Source organism: Ornithodoros turicata, unplaced genomic scaffold (assembly GCF_037126465.1).
Source record: "Ornithodoros turicata isolate Travis unplaced genomic scaffold, ASM3712646v1 ctg00000829.1, whole genome shotgun sequence".
Lineage (NCBI taxonomy): Eukaryota > Metazoa > Arthropoda > Arachnida > Ixodida > Argasidae > Ornithodoros > Ornithodoros turicata.
In genome coordinates this window covers 1,339,508-1,358,521 of record NW_026999402.1, presented here as the reverse complement: position 1 = coordinate 1,358,521, position 19,014 = coordinate 1,339,508, and the positions used below count along the sequence as shown (strand labels likewise).

The 19,014-nt window shown below is 44.5% G+C and overlaps 1 protein-coding gene across 4 annotated transcripts in view; it reads left to right on the top strand.

The window, feature by feature from the left end:
* The window catches only part of LOC135375124 (choline transporter-like protein 2), a 64,403-nt gene that overhangs the window by 34,806 nt on the left and 10,583 nt on the right, over positions 1-19,014 (top strand). For 3 of the 4 annotated variants that reach the window (XM_064607836.1, XM_064607839.1, XM_064607838.1), the window contains 13 exons: positions 961-1,034; positions 2,656-2,734; positions 2,839-2,938; positions 5,913-6,047; positions 6,257-6,320; positions 9,074-9,182; positions 12,636-12,656; positions 14,663-14,746; positions 16,622-16,734; positions 16,817-16,957; positions 17,770-17,869; positions 18,075-18,167; positions 18,919-19,003. In XM_064607836.1, the coding sequence (XP_064463906.1) occupies positions 961-1,034; positions 2,656-2,734; positions 2,839-2,938; positions 5,913-6,047; positions 6,257-6,320; positions 9,074-9,182; positions 12,636-12,656; positions 14,663-14,746; positions 16,622-16,734; positions 16,817-16,957; positions 17,770-17,869; positions 18,075-18,167; positions 18,919-19,003 (1,198 nt within the window). The remainder of the gene's footprint in view (positions 1-960; positions 1,035-2,655; positions 2,735-2,838; positions 2,939-5,912; positions 6,048-6,256; positions 6,321-9,073; positions 9,183-12,635; positions 12,657-14,662; positions 14,747-16,621; positions 16,735-16,816; positions 16,958-17,769; positions 17,870-18,074; positions 18,168-18,918; positions 19,004-19,014) is intronic. The other variant, XM_064607837.1, reaches the window with a different exon arrangement.

Below are 19,014 nucleotides of genomic sequence, written 5' to 3'. Positions count from 1 at the left end.
GAACATATACTGAAATACAAATCATTACACACACGTTCGTTAGGGGTGGCGTGGCGTAAACCATTTGGAACGGTGCCGAGGATGTATCTTCGCAATTCCTGTGTTTCTGCATCAACCCACAGTATACCCAACAACATTTCTGACATCCCTTCCTATCGACTACTGTGTTTTTAATTCAGGTTACCGTCTCTACAAGGACAAACAAATATTTCCTGGATCTCCCATAGACATCCCTAGGATCTGCAGGCTGCTTGTCAGGGGACATTCAAACATCCAGAGCGCGATATTCTTCCAACATACCAGGGACATCTGTTGTTTACTGGAGTAAGCTCAAAACGCAATGAAATTGTGCGATATCCCATAGATATCCTATGGATGTCGAGATATTCAGGACGTTCGCGACCTTGTAGGGATGTCCCAGGGATATTAATGGTTTGCTGGGTTGGGTATACATCAGAGTTTGTAATAATATAAAATTGCTGGTGATATTCACTGTCGTGAGGACGTGCAAAGAGAAATAAGGCTTTAGGAACTTTCAGACCGTGTACTTTAGGGCATATACCTTGCGCAATGAACCGGTTCAGAGCATCTTGAACCAGTTCGTATATATGATATGTGTGTCCTACCTGAGCAGAACTGGAACCGAGCAGTTATGCCTGGACACGAACCGACTCTTAGCTCTCATCATCTATTACTAACGGAACAGTCTCGAAAGTGACGGCATTTGCAGTTGTGCTGAGATTAGATTGAGGTTTACGTATATGTGGCCAGACCAAAAGTAGGTTCTTCGATAGGTGCAGGGGCAAAATGGCATTCTTTGGGGGGGAGACTTGTTCCTCAGTCGTACAACTGTGCAAATGGGAGAATCCTGGGTAAATCAGGAGACTTGGCAGGTCTGGGTTAAAGTTATGCCCAACAATTACACAAAAAGCAATATCCCCCCCGCCTTTTTTCTTTCAGGAGCTGTACGGACATCCTCTGCCTGTTTATTTTCATCTTCTTCCTGATTGGTTGGGCCATTGTAGCATTTTTTGGTAAGCTAATGGCTGCATGAGACCCATTAACGACATTCACATATAATGCCTTTAGTGCCTTTAATGCACTTTAGTTAGTGCCTTAGACAAGTTGAAGAGGCACTAAAGTGCAAAAATTTCTCTTGTGTGAATGAAAGGTGCTGTTACCTTGACAACAACGCAGTAGAGAATTGATTCATCCATTGCATCGTTCACGATTTAGTATAAGCGAAAAAAAAGAGAGACCGCAATCCCTCTCGCTCTCCTTCTCAAGAAGATCGACAGTGCAAAGCATGCTCTCGTTGGTCTTCGCTAACGACCAGTCCAATCACACGGGAGGTCGCTTGAGGAGACCAATCCGAGGCCCTTCCGCAAGGTTGGGCTTCTTGGGAAAGAGAAGGAATACGTAAATTCAAGCTGCGTTCCTTTTAGCTGCACCTCCTGAACTAGTTCCAAGGAGTGCAACACAATCTCATTGTTTTTGTCATGCACTCGCACTGCAACTGCACGTCCCCATTCTTTTGGGGAAGTGCTTACCTAGTTCTGCACTATAGTTCTCGATTTTTTTGCGCAACGTATCCTGGTCATGCAACGGAAGGGTGCAGGGGAACAGACGACAAGATGGCAGACAGCATTCCATTGGTGGCTCGGCCCAGTGTTGTCGGATCATGGCGAGGAAGTCATTCGAGATGGGGAGTATTTACTTGTGACATCAAGCAAGATTTTATGTGTGCTTTTAAAATATTGTCATGTTTCTTGTTCGCACAGTTTGTGGGGGCAGTTGGGCGATCATCATCAGTCAGTCCATCAAAACGTCAGTTTATACATTCGATTTCCCTCTCTCTCTTCCCCCACTACGCGCTTTTGTTGTTTAGTTATTAGTCAGCGCCTGTGTTTGTCTGACTCCTCCTTGTCCTTGTTGTTACGCTGTATCGTGCCACCAACAATATATGCGTGAATATGTACCAACTCACCCAACTTTTCGCATTAACTGAATTAAATTATCACTTGTCAGTCTGAAGCAGAACATTTCATGTGTTTAAACAATTATTAGGGCATTATTGGGAGCATTTGCTCCGATAAAAGAGGACACTGTAAGGAGCAAGAATCTCCCAACACCCGCTTACGAACTTACGAATTATTACAACACTGCCATGCTACCACACACAAGAAAACGCTCTGTAGCAGACGACACGGTCTGCACTTAATTCTGTTTAGGATCTGGGGGTGTCGCATAAGTGCAACTGGTCCGGAACTGTGTTTGCACCTCGCATCTACTTAAGAACCGGTGCAGCACGGGTGCAGAGCTTCCAAAAAGAACGCACCTTTGGTCTCTTTCGTTCACATATAACAAATAATGCAATGGATAAAATCCTGTTCTGTTGTGTCAATGCCAAGGTAACAGTCAGTATTTTTCATTCTGCAAGGAGAAATTTTTGCCCTTTAGTACCTCTACAAGATAAACTCATGTGCACTTTCCATTTGTGTTGCGTTATACTTTTCTCCTAACAGCGCACGGAAACAAGAAATCTGAAGTTTAAACTTCTGCGTAAGAGAATACGTGCACATAGAGATTCCAGTTGGGCAATCACGTATATTCCTTGCTCTGAAGTTGGGAAACATGCTCTTTGCCCAATTGCAGCGTTCAAGTATGGTGATCCAGAACGACTTATCTTTCCAACTGACAGCCAGGGCAACATCTGTGGCAGAACACCTGTGGAGTGAGTGATCGATACCTCTCTCTTCCTCTCTCCCTGACGCACAGCCGTGCAAGGGTGAAAAGAAAGAGAGATATAAACACTCAATGATTGCTTTCTGCATTTAGGGACAGAAAGCACCTCTTCTTTTTTGACATCAAGAAATGTCTGGAGCGGGCATACAAACCTGGAGACATACTGCCTGCGTTCATATGCAACACACCTCAGGTAAATCGCCAGTACGAGATACATTGCCTTGGAATTTACGGTGGGTGACAATTTCTGCTTCTCTTAAAGGAGTACAGAGGGCCATCCAAAAAAATTTCAGATGAAGACATCTGATGAAAGTGTGTGTGTCATTATACCAGATAGCGCGAAAGGTTTTGATGTGCGCAATTTGTTTCCCTGAAAAAGCTCACATAAACATAGCTCCGCGCCTCCACCCTTAACTCGCCACTCCAGCTATAACGAGGATGAGGAGGTGTGATGGCACGTCACCGATGACGGCATAAGGAGACTCGTTCTGGTTCGCCGGTCAGTGGGGGATAGCGCCTTGTCCCTTTGCCGCCGTAAACCTGTTTTGCCAGTTTTCCCGGAGAATTGGGATAGAAGGAGCGGCCGAAGCATTACCGAGCAAGGAGAAAGGCTTTATCAGAACCCCGAACAGCCGAGTAGCAGACGACAGCGGAGTAGCAGACAACATTTCTCTAGGCCAATCAGCGAGCGTTCTCCTTATAGCGTCAGCGCGAGGTTCCAGGCAGATCACAGGCTGGTACTGCTCTTCACCACCGTTGCGCACGGTCGCTTTTTGCGGCGTATTTTAAATACAATTTCTTCGATAATTATGACTCTGTGGTGTAAATTACTTCGCATGGTGCATCTTACTGGCCTACTTAACAGCTTTATAGGAAGAAAACTGGGTGTTAAAAATGACTTCTGTGCTTCTCTTAAGCTCGACAAATATCAGGCCATACGGCGTGTTCGGTCTCAAAAACAGGAAGTTCGCGACAGCACCGAGGTGACGGTCGAAAGTTCCACACGTGTAGCATGGTGCCCATGAACGCCTAGGTGATGGTTCACCCCAAGTTGAAACCACGTGGTTGAAACACAACCAACAACATAATAGAAACTAGTAAAGGTAATGGTGGGACATCTGGAACATAGGAGATATACTGATATACAGGGTCTGAATTAGTGGTAAGTGAGCAAACGCAACATATTAAACTTAAAGGGACTATGAAATTTCCCGAACCCTCATACTTTTTTTCGATGGAAACTGTTCTTCCCGCAGAGAAACTAATATGCCACAAATTTTTCCGGACGAAATCGCTCCACTCTGCGAGGAGCGCGCGCTGGAAATGTCTCTTCCGCGTTCCTCCTCTCCCGCGCATATTTCCCTGCCGATGGTGTAACTGTACGGAACGCTCTTCGGTTCCCCGTTACGTCACCGGTGTTGCACAATGGCAAGTAATGCCGCGAGCTCGCGCTGTGGCTGCCGCCACTGCCGAAATCTGCCGATCGCGCGAAAGCTGCTGTCATGGAGATTTCCACTCCCGATGAACGCATACGCGGGATTCCTCGGCTCGGCAACACGTCACGATGACGTGTTGCTGAGCCGGCCGTGGTCGCGTCAAGTTACCCGTTGTGTCTCCGCTCGGCAGCTCGTCACGGCGCGGCGCCAGCTGTCCTCCCTTCGCCGCTCCGTTTAAATTCGCTCCCGAGAAATCCGCTCGCGCGACGAAAGTAAAATTTCGGTTCTAGACTCAGAAAAATGTCTTCTTTCGAACGAAACGAAGAAAAAAGTCGTTTCATAGTCCCTTTAAGACAAATTCAAACTAGAGTCGCAATAGTAGAGACAAAAGATCCAAAGTACGCAAAAATGTCCAAATCGCACTCACGAGAGATATTACTAAATGGTTATAGCTATGGTTCTCATAATCGACAAAAAAAGAAAAATGAATGCATGCTTCACCACATACAGATGTGCAAACTATTACTTTGCAACACTTTGTCCCAAGTTATTCTGGATCGATGTAAAACGCAATTATTAATTTGACGAGACTGAAGTGATGGAACAGCACTCATATCTTAAGAAGTGGGCAGTGCCAAGGGCTTTTCAGTACCCCACCATGTATTAAGTACACCATGTGTTATATGTCTTCGTTACAAAGAGCACATGAAAGTCTGCCTATGCGTGCGGCACCATCTGCATGCGCCTGGAGTGCTCATTGTGCTTCCGACATGCTAACCATTATTTTACGCTTTTGCATTTCACAACACCATATCAGTGGCTCCAGAGCCCATCCTTTTCGTCTAATAAATATACGATTCCGAACGCAATGTGGCAACAAACGTGGGAAGTATGCGGCACAAGTTTGAGATGAGAAGCCTATATTCCATTTGATTTTTGATTCCATTTTGGATTTCGTATTTGATTCCATTTTGTACTGCTATCAAGGCAGTAGCATTTCATTCCGTGAGGAAAAATTTTTACACTTTATTGCCCCATTCATAGGCAGAGAGTTTTCAATCTGCCGGAGAAGGCCAGGGCACAACGTCCCCCCCCAGAGGTCGGGCAGGGTGTCGGGAATTCCGTGTTGTGACATTGTGAGGCCAATTTTTACAGGATTTTCATGATCACTCAGATTTTTATTTTCATTTTTGATTTAAAATGTAATTTTCATGAACATTTGCATGAAACATGCACTTCTTAGGATATCCCTCGAAACTTTCATCTTGGGTGTCAGCTGGGTAGGCTTCCTAAAGGAGGTCGACTCCCATATGAGTGCCCGAGTTCCATGCTGAACCAATGCCTTCTGTATCTCTATGCCTGTCAAGTCAGCGGGCTCACCGTTCTTCGCATACGTCCGCATTAGTATATGGGGGGCCTCAGTCAGGTGGCGCCAAATCCATAGGATACGCACCACGTGATACGCACGCAGCAGCTGTAGCTGCAGTCCGCAGGCAGAATTTAGCCTCGCGTTGCGGCAAGAAGCACTTCAATTTAAAAAAATTTGAAAAAAAAATCGAAACAATTCGAAAAACGACGGACCGATAGCAGACGACAGTTCTCGCGACCCTTGGGAACTAGCGGCACCTCTGCAAAAAGTGGCGCTGGGGAGCGACTGTCTTGCCAGGCATTACAGAAATATAGGAGGCATTGGCTGAACTAATGCAAAAAAAATACATTTTTCAATTGCAGGTGTGCGTAGAGACGTGCCCAAATTCAACATTTTCTGTGGGCCTTTACACGAGCTTGGAGACTCGGCCAGTCAGTGAAGATGTTGTCAGACAGAAACTCATCTGTCAGTACGGCGTAGACCCCATGGACAAATCGGTACACTGTAGACTTTTATTTTCACACTATCACACTTTTGACGAGCTAGCAGTTGAGGGTACGTAATTTTGGAGTTCCCCAGTCCGGCTTAGTGAAGTAGCATAAATATTGTGCAAAGTGTCCATTATTTATTTGACGACACAAAGTATTCTAGAGAAATAAATGGGAGTTCTCCGGAGTAACACAAACAATCGCTCTTTTGTTTTTAGCGTTCCTTGGACGATCTGGTCCGTAATGAATTGTGTGCCGACTACTACATCACGAGTGGCAGTGGTGAGTTGATTCAGACTCCAGTAAATAAACAAGTGTTTCTAGACTAAGCTTCACTGGTTGTAAATGACGTCACATTACATTTTGTCCCGGACACGTGCACTTCTTGTCATGGGCCGAACTGCATAAATGTGGCGTAGGCTACATCAGATTGTCAAACTTGACTCAAACATGATAAATTCTAAGCAATGAGCTTAAAGGAGCACAGAAAGTGCTTCAGTCACGACCATTTTTTCAAATGAAGCCGGTAACCTGTCTGCCAAAATGCACCATGCGAAGTGATTCACTCGACAGATGCATACGTATAGCGGAATTCGAGTTTGAAAATCACGACCAAGTGCAAAGGTGGCGATGCCCACAACTAGCCGCCAGGGTCGTTTTGACGTCATCGTGGTACAACCCACTAACTGGTTTGCTTGTTTGGAGAAGCGTCGTCTGCTGCACAGACGGAGAACTGGGAGTAGAAACAAAAAAGGAAGAAAAAGTGTGAGAAGTGCCGGCCCCGATTGGTGCGCGGTCTCTCTTGTAACACTGATGACATCACAATCCTCCTCCTCCTCGTTTCGGCCTGCAGAGCGAGTCGAGCGGGAACGCACGCATCGGTGTTGGGGGGCGTTTTATGCCAAGAAAAATACTGCACACAGAAAATTTTTGTTTGTTAGAGTTGTTACGTCGAGTTACGTACTTTCGTAGTTCGCCCCAATCGGGAAAATCTTTTGAATGGCTTCCTGGGCTCCTTCAAGAAACAACATTTTTTTCAAGTTATATTCGTCAGATTCATGAAAAGGTTGCATGCATGAATATGAACCTGCAGTGCAAGTTCTGCGGGAAAGAGAAATGCAGTACAGTATCTCATTAATTTGAAATCTAGCTCTATAGCTCTCACGTCCAGATAATTAGAACTGACATTCGGGTCGTGTCAAAGTCGTGTATCGTCTGGATGGGGAAAAGCCGAGAGAAAACAAATGCAAGTGCATCTAACAGGTGATTAGACTTGGGGAGTCTCATTTTTACAGAAGATTTTCCTAAGCATCACGAGGTGGGGTGAAGATGAGTGACAAACGGATGTTGTCCTGTTATCTCACAATGTTATAAGCCAATTGAAACTTGGTTTTGCGCTCGTATTAATTTGGGAGACCCCAAGAATTATAATCGCCAAAGATGAGAAACCCTGCTTACGGTGCTTAAAAGATTCTTTTGTAAGCAAAATAAATGTACAGTTAGCCCCTGACTTTTGCAAATTGTATCATTTGTTCTTACTTTTTTTTTTTTCATTTATAGTCTAAGAGTTATCGATAGTATAATCTTGAGGTTTTTTGGTAGGTGCGAAGGAGGCCACCAAAGCGTTGCCTGCAGAGCGCTTTCCGGAACCTCTTGTTTCTTGGAACCAATGGGCCTCTACCTGTTTGTAAACAAATGACGTCTTAATGTTCGACAGCGCCACGAGTTTGGTAGAGTCGAACTACGTTTGTTAAATATAGGAGACCTGAAGAGCGTTGAATCCCTACGTTTATTACCGGTCAGTTCCAAAACTGAGAATGCCCAAAAGCTCGTAATCAAAAGTGCGCGCTAGCCGTTCTCGTTCATCGTCTTCCTCTTCATTGAAATATTCCACATCCTCCCGCGGCGAATGACGAGTTCTAAACTTCCAGATGAAATAGGCGTTGAGCAGCAGTCATGACGAACTTGCCGTTAGTGTGTTTGACGACACATAATCGCACAGTGCCGTCTTGCCCAGGGAACGTCTTCACCACCCTTCCTAAGTTCCACATGTTCCGTGGCAACTTGCTCTCGATGAGGACAACATCGCCCACTGCTAACTTCGTCGTAAAGGATGAGGAAAAGTGATGAGCTGATCGTAGTTGCAATAAATAGTCTCGCTTCCAGCGTTGCCAAAAATCATTCATGACCTTTTCTCGGTATCTCAACCGACGCGTAAACTCGTCCTTTCTTGTGGTCGAGCAGTCATTGTTCGATGAGGTGACCGATGGAGGTAGCGCAATACTTCTTTTGCCCAAAAGAAAGTGAGACGGTGTCAGAGCATCAAACTCGTCTGGGTCGTTTCCTACGCAGGTGATGGGACGAGAGTTTAAAACCGACTCTACTTCTGTCATCAACGTTCAATGCTAGTGGCGAACAAAGTCGCGCCCGAAAGCCACGGCCTTGAGGGGATTACGATGGTCTCTGAAATGGACGCGACCTTCGGTCGTACTTTGTTTTCAATAGGAGGCAGCTCGTCTGCAGCATTCGTCGAACCCAGCTCTCCCCTTCCAATCTGTTTTCGTTTCGGTGTGTCTACCAACGTCATGATGACGTTTCTCGGGTAGAGGTTTATTAGACTGATATAGTAATTATGGGTCTAAAGCTAGGTGCTCTTACAGTTTCTAAAAGTCCCAATACGCAGATAATACTGCCACGAAGAAAAAAATGGTGATCAAACGTAAACACAGAATACGGTGAGGCTAAACAGTGAAGCAAAATACGGAGAGGTCAGCTTGTGTAGTTGCTCCCCACTACGGCGGCAACAAGCAATCTTTACGAGCTCATGTTATCCGCAAATTTTGACTTTAGTGGTGTGGCCCTCTGCTCCTAACAAAACCTACCCTCTCCCTATGTCTCTCTTCACTCTAACCTAGAGGGGTGGTTAGTAGCAACAGACATCAAATGTAGACACAGGGCAGCCATGGATGGAAACATGTGCACGTAAAACACAGATGTTGTAACTAGGTGCTACACTCTCTCTCCCTCTATCCCAGTGGCCGGAAGATGTCTTCCTGCTGTTAAGCTCGGACAACATCTACATGATGAGGTCAGCAACAAACCTCTCGGTACCTTCAGTGGAGATGATCTCAAGAAAAGGACAAAGTAAGGGACCTCCATGAGTTAGCATTTTTTTGTGACCAGTGTTTTACTTTGTGCTCAAAAGTGTAAATGAGTGAGACTGTGTAAGTTTGTACCTGTATACACTCAAACTTGAGATTCACTACCCACATTGCGCACCTGCCGCAACTCGGTAGCTTTGACCGGCTTTCATGCTCACGGTACAAAGGTACCGTATTTTCACGCGTATTAGCCGCGGCTTATGCGCAATTTTTTTTTCTCACGGGCGCCCTGCGGCTTATCCACCGGTGCGGCTTATCTGATGACTATTTCTTCCTGGTATTTTCCCCATACGCCGATTTTAACGAAAGGGCCGACAGTGTCTCTGGAACAGCACTGCCCTGCCGATGCACGAACAGTGCGTAACAGGGACGGGTCCACATTCGAGTAGATTGATCTTCCTGGTGCATTCCCCCAAGCAGCTTTAAGGAAAGTGGTGACAGTGATTCATGTCTTCTGGAAGATCACTGACCCATCAGCCCACGAAAAACACCCGACAAGGGCACAATCCGATCTTGGTATTCCAGAACTGATCTCCTCTGTTGTACACTGTGCCGATCCCGGAGTATGGACCATAGGGTTTATGGGCTTCTCTATGGTCTCCTTTGTCGCACAAATCAGTCGTCTCGTATTGCCCCGCGGCTTATCTGCGGGTGCGGCTTATCTGCCAGAAAATTTTCAAAACGTCCCAAAAAACGCGTCCTGCGGCTTATCTGCGGTGCGGCTTATACGCGTGAAATTACGGTATTACATGCATGCTTAAAATGCCTGTTTCAGGCTTTTGAGATATTTCTTCATTGAGACATTCATTGCTTGTTGAGGCCCAACTAATTATACTGCCATTACACGAGATATAAATGGGGTAGAATCAAATTGAGTAACTTCGAAGGAATCCTTTGGGTCCTTGTGTGTGCTACTTGTCTCTGATTGGTGAAATGCAACATTGCTTATAAAATATATGTAAATAAGACTTGTGCATGCTTCTCACTGCACAAGACGACTTATTATGAGGGTTACCGGAAAAGGAGCTTCGAAATCCGTCAAGTGGGAGACCTCACCGAGCACTGGATACTTCCGTCACACTGGAGTGTAGCACTACTTGTGCAGAAAAAAACAGTAATATATCGGCAAAGTCTGTAGTATAAACATACTATTATACTCGTAAGACATTCAGTGTTTTGTTTCCTGTCACATGCCCATGCAAGTCGTGGCAAGAAGCATTGTATTACTTGCCCTTCTTCCTGCTAGTACAGTGAGGGGAACCTTTTGAAAAAAAAAGTAGCAAAGGTGAAGTCAACTCCTTTCTTGGGGTCCCAGGGAAGACAGTTGTGAAAGGTGGTGGTGCGACGATGTGAATCTAGTCCGCAGAGAGAGCTAGGCCGGTCCAGGTCGCAGCGGAAGAAGTTTATCTACGTATAAATGTACAACTCCATACAGCAAAACTGCTTTCGACGAGAGAGTCCGAAAAAGGTAATCCAATATGGGCGACGGGCCTCTTTGTTCAAAATCGGGGCTCCGCCCACAAATAACACGAGCAAAAAAAAAAAAAAAGAAATGTAAATTTCTCACTTCTCATCCCCGAGGATTTGTCATTTACAGAAGGTCTACAAAATGTTCCAATACTGAAGCCAGCAAATTATAAAAAACAGTTCCCGGAATTATATAATTGTCACAAGCAAACGATATTACAAATCCAAAACCCATTAACGGCTCAAAGAGAAATGTGTACAAATATAAGAAAGGGCTCAGAGGAAATGAGTCGCCCACAGATGGTAGGTTTGACCCCCAATCCATGTTCCTCGAGTCCCCAAAGGGAGATAAATGCCGGTGTTCTGCATGCCTGCTCATTCATACACAGGCGTCTCGAGCTAATCCACAGCTATTCACAGAGGAACGCATTAGTGAAAGTGATTCTAGACAAAACCCACTGGATAGAAAGAAGCGACCAAGTAGTTACTGGCATACAAATATACTACACAGAGAGGTCTGATCCACGACCTACTACTATACTAGAGACCTGGACGTCCGCAATGCTCCCAGCACCGGGGTAGTAGTTCTGGCAATCGCCGCTTGGCTATGGGATTTGGCGCTAGCTCGCACTATTTGTTACCACGTGACTTGTCGAAACCGCGGCGATGTATGGTAGGCTGTGTTGACAACGACGAAGCAGCATAAGAGAGAGAATAGCGCGTGCTTAGCAACGGGCTTAGCAACAGCCTGTGTATCCCTAGCAGACTAAAGACGGTGGCAAGAGAGATTCCCTCTCCCCAATAATGCTATGTGGCGCCTGCAGCGGTCACTAACGTAACTAACCCATGGCCCGTCTCTCCCATAGGGGAGCGCCAGCTGTCCAGGTCTCTAGTATAGAGTAGGTCGTGGTCTGATCATAGAAACTCAACGGATGAAGAAAAGGATAAGCACTTGCCTACAAAGTTCATCTCCTGTATTCCCCTCTTAAAGTTCACCTGCTATACCTTGTTCTGGAGCTGGAAGGAGCTAGCAGTGCAAGAGCCCCAAAACAAAATCTGTTTTCATAGTTGTGGTGACATGTCTACACTTAATGACGTTTTCGTAACATTAGCCCAGCCTATCTGGCACAGTTGTGGCAGACGTTTCAATTCCAGAAGAGGGAGAGAAACAAAAAAGAAAAGGAAAAAAAATGCGGAAAGCACCGGCCCTGATTGGAGCGTGGTCACTCTTGTTACCGTGATGACATATCACAGGTGATGATTTTCTTCCTCATCCTCATTTCGCCCTGCAGAGCGAATTGAGCAGGAACACTGGTGTCGATGTTAGGAGCATTTTTTCCTTAAAAAAAAAAATGTTGCGTACAGAGAAATTTTTCGTTCTGGTTGTATCACTGCGTGAATCGTTACGGAAAATTGCACAAAACACTGAAATCTTGAACATGAGAGGTAATCCAGAAGATGTGGGTCCGAGTCCTACAGCTGGCTAACCTTTCCAGTGACTTTCGTCTTTCAACTGAAATCTTATTTGGCACTGACGTCAGAGCGCGTCATTGGGGTTAAAAGCCATCGAAAAAAGAAAACAAATGAAAACATGTGCCAGGAGGGATGACTGTTGGGTGTAGTTTCCTGCAAACCATACTGAAACACTGGAAAATGACTTCAGCTGAAAGTGTTGCCGTCTACCTTTCAAGTTCCTCAGCTGCTTCACGACCCCTGCCCCCATTCATTGACCCTGTCACGACCCTCCCTGGGGGTCATGACACACAGTTTGGGAAGCACTGGTGTGATGAGTCAAGCACAATTTTAAGAAATGGGAAAAGTGTGGGCATGCTTTTGTTTGCCACTTGGCGTGCAGCAGCTCAGAAAGTTGTTCCTTTCATAGCAGAGTCGCTTGGCTATCGTTGTGCGTGCGACCTATGTTATCTAAGTTAATTTAAGTGTTGTTTTCTACATTTCTACCTTTTTTCAGAAATCACTCTGTCGTCGTAAAGTAAGTTTGTTTTGTGTGTAAGTGAAAATAGACACGCTATCGGACTTGGACAGGCGTACACTGTTTGACACTTTTTGCAAGGAATGCCAGCTCACTCAGCTGATATTAAAAAAAAAAAAAAACATAAGAAAGGTATGCTTCTTGCTGGCTTTAGATCTGTGTGAACCCTATTGTATTATTTTTTTATTTTTATTATTAAACTACTTATTAATTTTTATTAAGTAATTTCTTTTTATTTACTTCAACATAATAAATATTGGTATCTCTCAATGGTTTCATGACATTTACAATCGAACGCCATTACGTCGAAAGTGGAAGTTTCATCAAACATCATTTCATCGAATTGGTGGCCGCCTCTTTTTCTTGCGGTAACGCATGGAATACGTAAAAGGCTCTCCTGACCTAACCTTGGTCAGGCGTCGCGATGAAATGTGCATACTCCTCTCTGAATGAAATAATGTTCATAAGCCTGGTGTCAGCTTATTGTCAGACGACTTGTTGCAGGGTGCCGCAAACTTGCTGCACCTGTGTATTTCATCAACATTTCTGAAAATCAAGATCTTTGTGCCCTTATTACGCAGATAGATCCAATTTGTTTGACCCAGATAGACGATTTCAGGAAATCCCAGTGCTCCTTGTGCACGTGTTGCATCCTGGGAGATTACTGTCTTGAGGAAGGGAGAAGAATCCCTTCACATTTAGGAAAATCAACTGAGAAAGGAAACACTGAAACAGCTTGGAGACCTTCTCCACCTTTCTGATAAGCAAGTTCATATAGATCAAGGTGTCGCTAACGTTTCTGGGATTTTCTGAAGTTGCCCATTGTCATGTACTGTACAGTATGCGGCACTGTTAAAGAGCTTTCCGGTTTCGTGGTGTTGCTCTGGGCCCGTTTGCATAAACGTTAAGAATGAGGCTCACACTCAATCCCAATAGCCTTGACAGTGCACTTAGCATGCGGGAAGTGCAGCCAAGGCTATTAAGAATGACTCTTACTCTGTCACTACTGACACTTACAACTGACACTCATACTCAACTTCTATGCAAACAGACTCTGATAAGCGCTCGACTATTGGGGAACGGCAAAAACGGCAATGGACCAGTCGATTTGCACTTCGGGGGTGGTTGTGTGCTGGCACGGTAATGTCACTTGTTGACGACATGCGTGAAAACAATGGCTCAAGTGCAGTGAAAAAAGCTGCTTATCTGGGACTTTCCTGAACGATTTCCCGGGCATTCTTTCACTGTGCTCGAGCTGTCGTTCTTGCAGGCGTTGTTGACAACCGATACAGGAACCGACCACCCCCAAAGTGAGTCGACTGGACCGTCGCTATTTCTAGTTTTCCCCAATAGTTAAGCGTTTACCGGAGCGAGGCGATGGAAACAGGACATTGGTTAACAGTGGTGGGGATGGTGCCTCTATGTTGTGCGCAACATGTTTGAATTTATGCTTCTCACATTCAGGATTAGTAAACTGTGCATTTCTATTCCGTAATATTCTTCCGTTATCAAATGTTTCAGGATGGAAAGTAACGCAAGTCGATAGAAAGTCAGTTGACAGAAAATACCACGTAGTACGTGTCTGTGTCACTAATATGAAAGTGTGGGTTTGAGTAGTGCCAGTGGCATTAGCTGAGGCTGCATAAATATACTGAGCATATTCATGTTTTAGTATGTAGGGCAGTGTGCAGTGCACCCTGCACACAGGAATATTTTTCAACTCTTACATTGCTTTCCTCGCTACAGCACCGTGTAGAGCAATCTGCATTACAGGGGTATCCACTTCATTTCGTATCTTTTCCTTCTGATATTCATTTACTCCATAGAGCTACAAAACACATATCTGCTGTGCAAAAAATGACAGAGAACAGTTTCTGTTCGAAATATCGGCGTATCCCGACCTAAGGCTATCCTTTCGATACATGTACTGATGGTTCGTTTCCGAAAGTGACTCAAATATAGCAGCAGCAATAATAATAGGCATTCTTCGTATGTGTATTTGATAGGGTCCTTGCCGGCATTTCAAGTGCAAAGGATGTTGGAGAGCTCGTGTTCCAGGACTTCAAATCTTCATGGCCCTACATCCTTGGGTAAGTTTTCAAGGCTCCAGCACAAATACTGTACATGCAGTTACTTTTGAGAATTGAAAAAGTTTACACCAGCACTTATACACGGGCACGAAAGATTACATTATCGTCTAATGTTATTTGGATCCCGAATGCCATTATTTAGAAGGTCCTTGGCACACACACTTTTGTGACATTCAATTCAATTCAATTTAGTTTTATTATTAGTTATGCCATACGCAGCATACAGTTGGGGGCCTGGTAGAATAGCTAGAGGTGGGGCCTCCCGGAAACAATCTGAATATCAAATGTCATGATGATGATCTAGTCCACTTTCTAAAAAAAAAGTAAAATATATCTGATACCTCTTTAAAGGGGTAGCTTACTCTCTGATCTTTGCTTGATTCCTGAGCAGACACACACATCCGCGACGTCAGTGCGACAACATTGTGACGACTTATAAGGCACTCCCTTTCACCTTGCCCCAACTCTGCGAATGATTTCCTTCGGTTGCTCCCCGGTTGCGGAATTTGTCGCATCTGGCTGCGGAGCATATGTGATTAGGAGGTGTGGGAGACAAAAAGCTCACATGCGACCATCCCTGTGCAATGTTGCAGAAACATCACGTGAGCTGATGAGGAGATTCTCCTGCTTGCTCTGTCCTGTAGTGCGGAACAAAATATACACACATATCACAAAATATACGCATATTTTCCCCACAGCTTTTCCCCCACTTGTCGAACTAACCTTACCGGTATATTTTGTGCTACAATGTACCTTAGAGAAAGATAAACAGAAGATATACGTAGCTCTGTCAACATGATGCAGAAAAATTATGCATATAATATTGATAATAATAATAATATAATAATAATAATTAATAATAACATTGAGTGGAAGGTCTCGCGGGAGAGTTGTTAGTAGTCCGGCACATTCCTGCCAGACATAGTGAACCCTCCCTATGATGGACACTTGCGGTGCAGCCGAAATGTGTCCTACTTAGGAAGGTGTCAGAGTTACAGATTACAAGGAAAACAAAAAATGGAAGGGAGCACGGCTGTGTTGCCAGAAACGTCCCTCTTCCTCAGTTCCTGGTCATTAGTGGTACTTGGTACCTCTCCGTACCCACTCTTTGCTGATAATTACTGCAGATTTTGGTAGATTCAATTCCACGCGGATTCCACTCAATGGCATTGCCTTTGGAGCTTTTCGAGCACCGTGCTGCTTGCTTGAGGGCTTAAACCCACATGGAATTACGCGCAAGGCCTTGTCTCTGAAGTGACAGCCCACTTGTGATTGTCCTGGTGCAATGCACGTTCAAAGGCTCTAGACAAACCGAAGACAAGTGCTTCCACTAAAGAATAGTTACAGTGTAAACTGATAGTGCCCCTTTTTGGACTCCAAAAACTATCGTATGTCACAAAATGCTGAGACCAGTGTAGGAGAGAAAAAAAAAGGTGAAAGTCAAGGGCACTGGCTCATTTTGGTCTTTTCGGTGCAAAGACGGGCTGAGATTGAGATAATCTGGCTAGGGCTCTGTCTGACTTAGCAGAATAAACCCTATCCTACTTCTGGGATAGGGAGGTGTCCGACATAGAGTAGTTTCCCATGTAGTCCCATGTAGTTTCAATAGGAGCCTGCGAGTGCAACAAAATCTCGTCCGACATAGGGAGTTATCCTAGGTAGAGAGGTGTCCAACTTTGGAGGTTTTACTATATTTACTTCAATACTAGGGAGCAAAGGTTTCCTTTAAAGCAGCATGCCCAATGACAAGTACTGTACTCTCGTCCCCAAATCTGAGAGAGGCATTGCACACACACACACAAAAAAAAGAAAAAAAATTGGACAGTGCTTATACAGTACATGTACATCGACAGAAATTTACCGTTGCTGTTTCAGTGGCTTAGTGGTCGCCATGCTCGTGGCTTTCATCTGGATTCTGTTGATGAGATGGATCGCAGGGATCATGATTTGGCTCAGTATTCTGTGCCTCATTGTAGTATTCTCATTTGGTAAGTCAAACGTTCTCTCATTTGTTGATGCCCTTTAAAATGCTGGCACGGACAGTTTTAAGATAAGTATTACCCTGCACAGGGACGTACTATTGCTTCAGCATGTACGTTCAGCTGAGAAGCACACCAGATACGGAGTTGAAGCCCAATTATGAAATCTCACTCTCATTCCGAGAAAATCTTCGGACATACTCTGCTAACAAGAAGACCTGGCTGATTCTTGGTAAGAAATTGTATAAAACAACAACAACAACTTTATTTTCGGCCTTGGAGAGTGGGGAGTTCCATCGCAACGGGCGATACTCTACCCCATTGCTGGGTGGAATGGGGGGGAATAAAATAACGAGCCCCTTCACAATAACGATCGAAGTCCGATGGTGTCCAGAAATGTCAGAAGAGCTTTGAGCGCAGAGCGTTGCTGGGCTGGATTGGGCCAGGGACCAAGCAATTTCGGTAGGGAGAAATTGTATAACTTTACTAATACGCATGTTAAACTCTGATTAGCGAGCATTGGTAGACAGCCAATGGGAGCCCGGTAGGCTACTGCGTTCTACCGCACCCTATCAACACCCGAGATTCTGAGCAGACACGGGAAGCATATAGAATTTCCAGAATCTGAATCCAAATCTAAGGAAAGTGCTGTGAATCTATGAATCTTACGAATCTCGAATCTTTTTAAAAGAGTGTTTAAAAAGCCAGGAGGGGGGGAAAATACTGCTGCTTAAAATCACTTTTCAGTAGAATTTGATATCTTTTGTTATTTAAAAACAAATTAAATAATAGCTCACTTTCAGGAGGAAACATATCAGTATATACTATGCTGCTTAAAATTTAATTAATTTAACATGTTGTTCATCGACCACAGGAAGTACATAAACTCACGAGTCTGAAATTTTTCTATAACACTAAGAGACAATCAAAAGCAAAACAACGTTACTTTTAAACTTGTAATGTAGAAATGGCGACGTTCTCAGCGGTCAACTAACACTGTCTATCTTGCATGGAGAAATTAAATACCTTGTCACTTTTATACAGGGATCATCTCCGTAACGCTGCTCGTTATCCTTCTGCTGACTCTCATATTCCTCCGAGCTCGCATTATTATTGCCATAGCTCTCATCAAAGAGGCAAGCAAGTGAGTCACGTTGATATTCACTCTCCTTTGAATGACATGTAATTTTAATCCGCATTATTTATTATCCTCACAACAGCCCTGTAAGTCATTATGCTGGAGCATTACTGTGTAATGTGCTTCCTCGTGGTAATATTGTGTGTTCATAAAAAAAAAAACCTCGTGCAACCACAACAGCGGAGAATATTGTTGGCCCTCCTATTTTCAGGGCTGTGGCACTGATGCCGTCAGCGCTTTTCTTCCCGTTGCTTCCTTATCTACTTCACGTCCTCGTATTGGCCTTCTGGGGATCTGTAGCAGTGTATCCTTTGATTGGTTTGGATGTTACACACTTTGCACTGTTCCGCGTACACGAGTATTGGTACATCTACCTTTACAAGCAACACACTGCATAACGAGAGTACCAGATTGTTTCCTGCGCACGTACAGTGTTCTGGCTTCATGATTAGAAATGTATAGTATAATACTTCTTCTCAAACCACTATCTGTTGCATGACATGTTTTTCCCTCCTCTGATGCAGTCTGCTGTCAACCACAAAAATGCACGGAAAGACACTCACAGTGAAACATGCACATCAGTGATACGATCTCACCGTGATGCTGCAGAAGACTGCTGCTTTCTAATGCGGTTTGAATCTCGCTCGGAAGAATCTCATCAAAATTTTTGGTCACTGATTAAGACCACATTCACCTGGAAAGTCTACCAGAAAAGCCAGGGATAACCCCATAGTCCGAGGACGGATTTTTCAGTGCTATTTATAAATAAAAATACAAAATACTTTGTTGAAAAGAGGTACTATATAAATACTCTGCATAAGTACCTTTCAATATTGTACAGGTGGTTAAATTCGCAGGATCAATAATTCGCGAATTAGCCAGGATTAGGCAATTATCAGGCAATGCGCCGCCCCACCCCTCCAAGCCCAGATAAGGTTCCGGGACCTTGGTCCAGCACCCCCCGCGTTGGAACGGCTCGGACGTTAGTGATAGCAGAGTGCCAGAAGAGACCAAGTGTCGCAGAAATCATTTTGTTCCTTAACATTACATGGCAGTTACTTAGCATCAAGCGGAAAAGCAGACTACAGGTTAAGAGATGCGGAATCACGCAACATAACTACCACGGTCTGCCCTAAGCCTGTAAGTATACC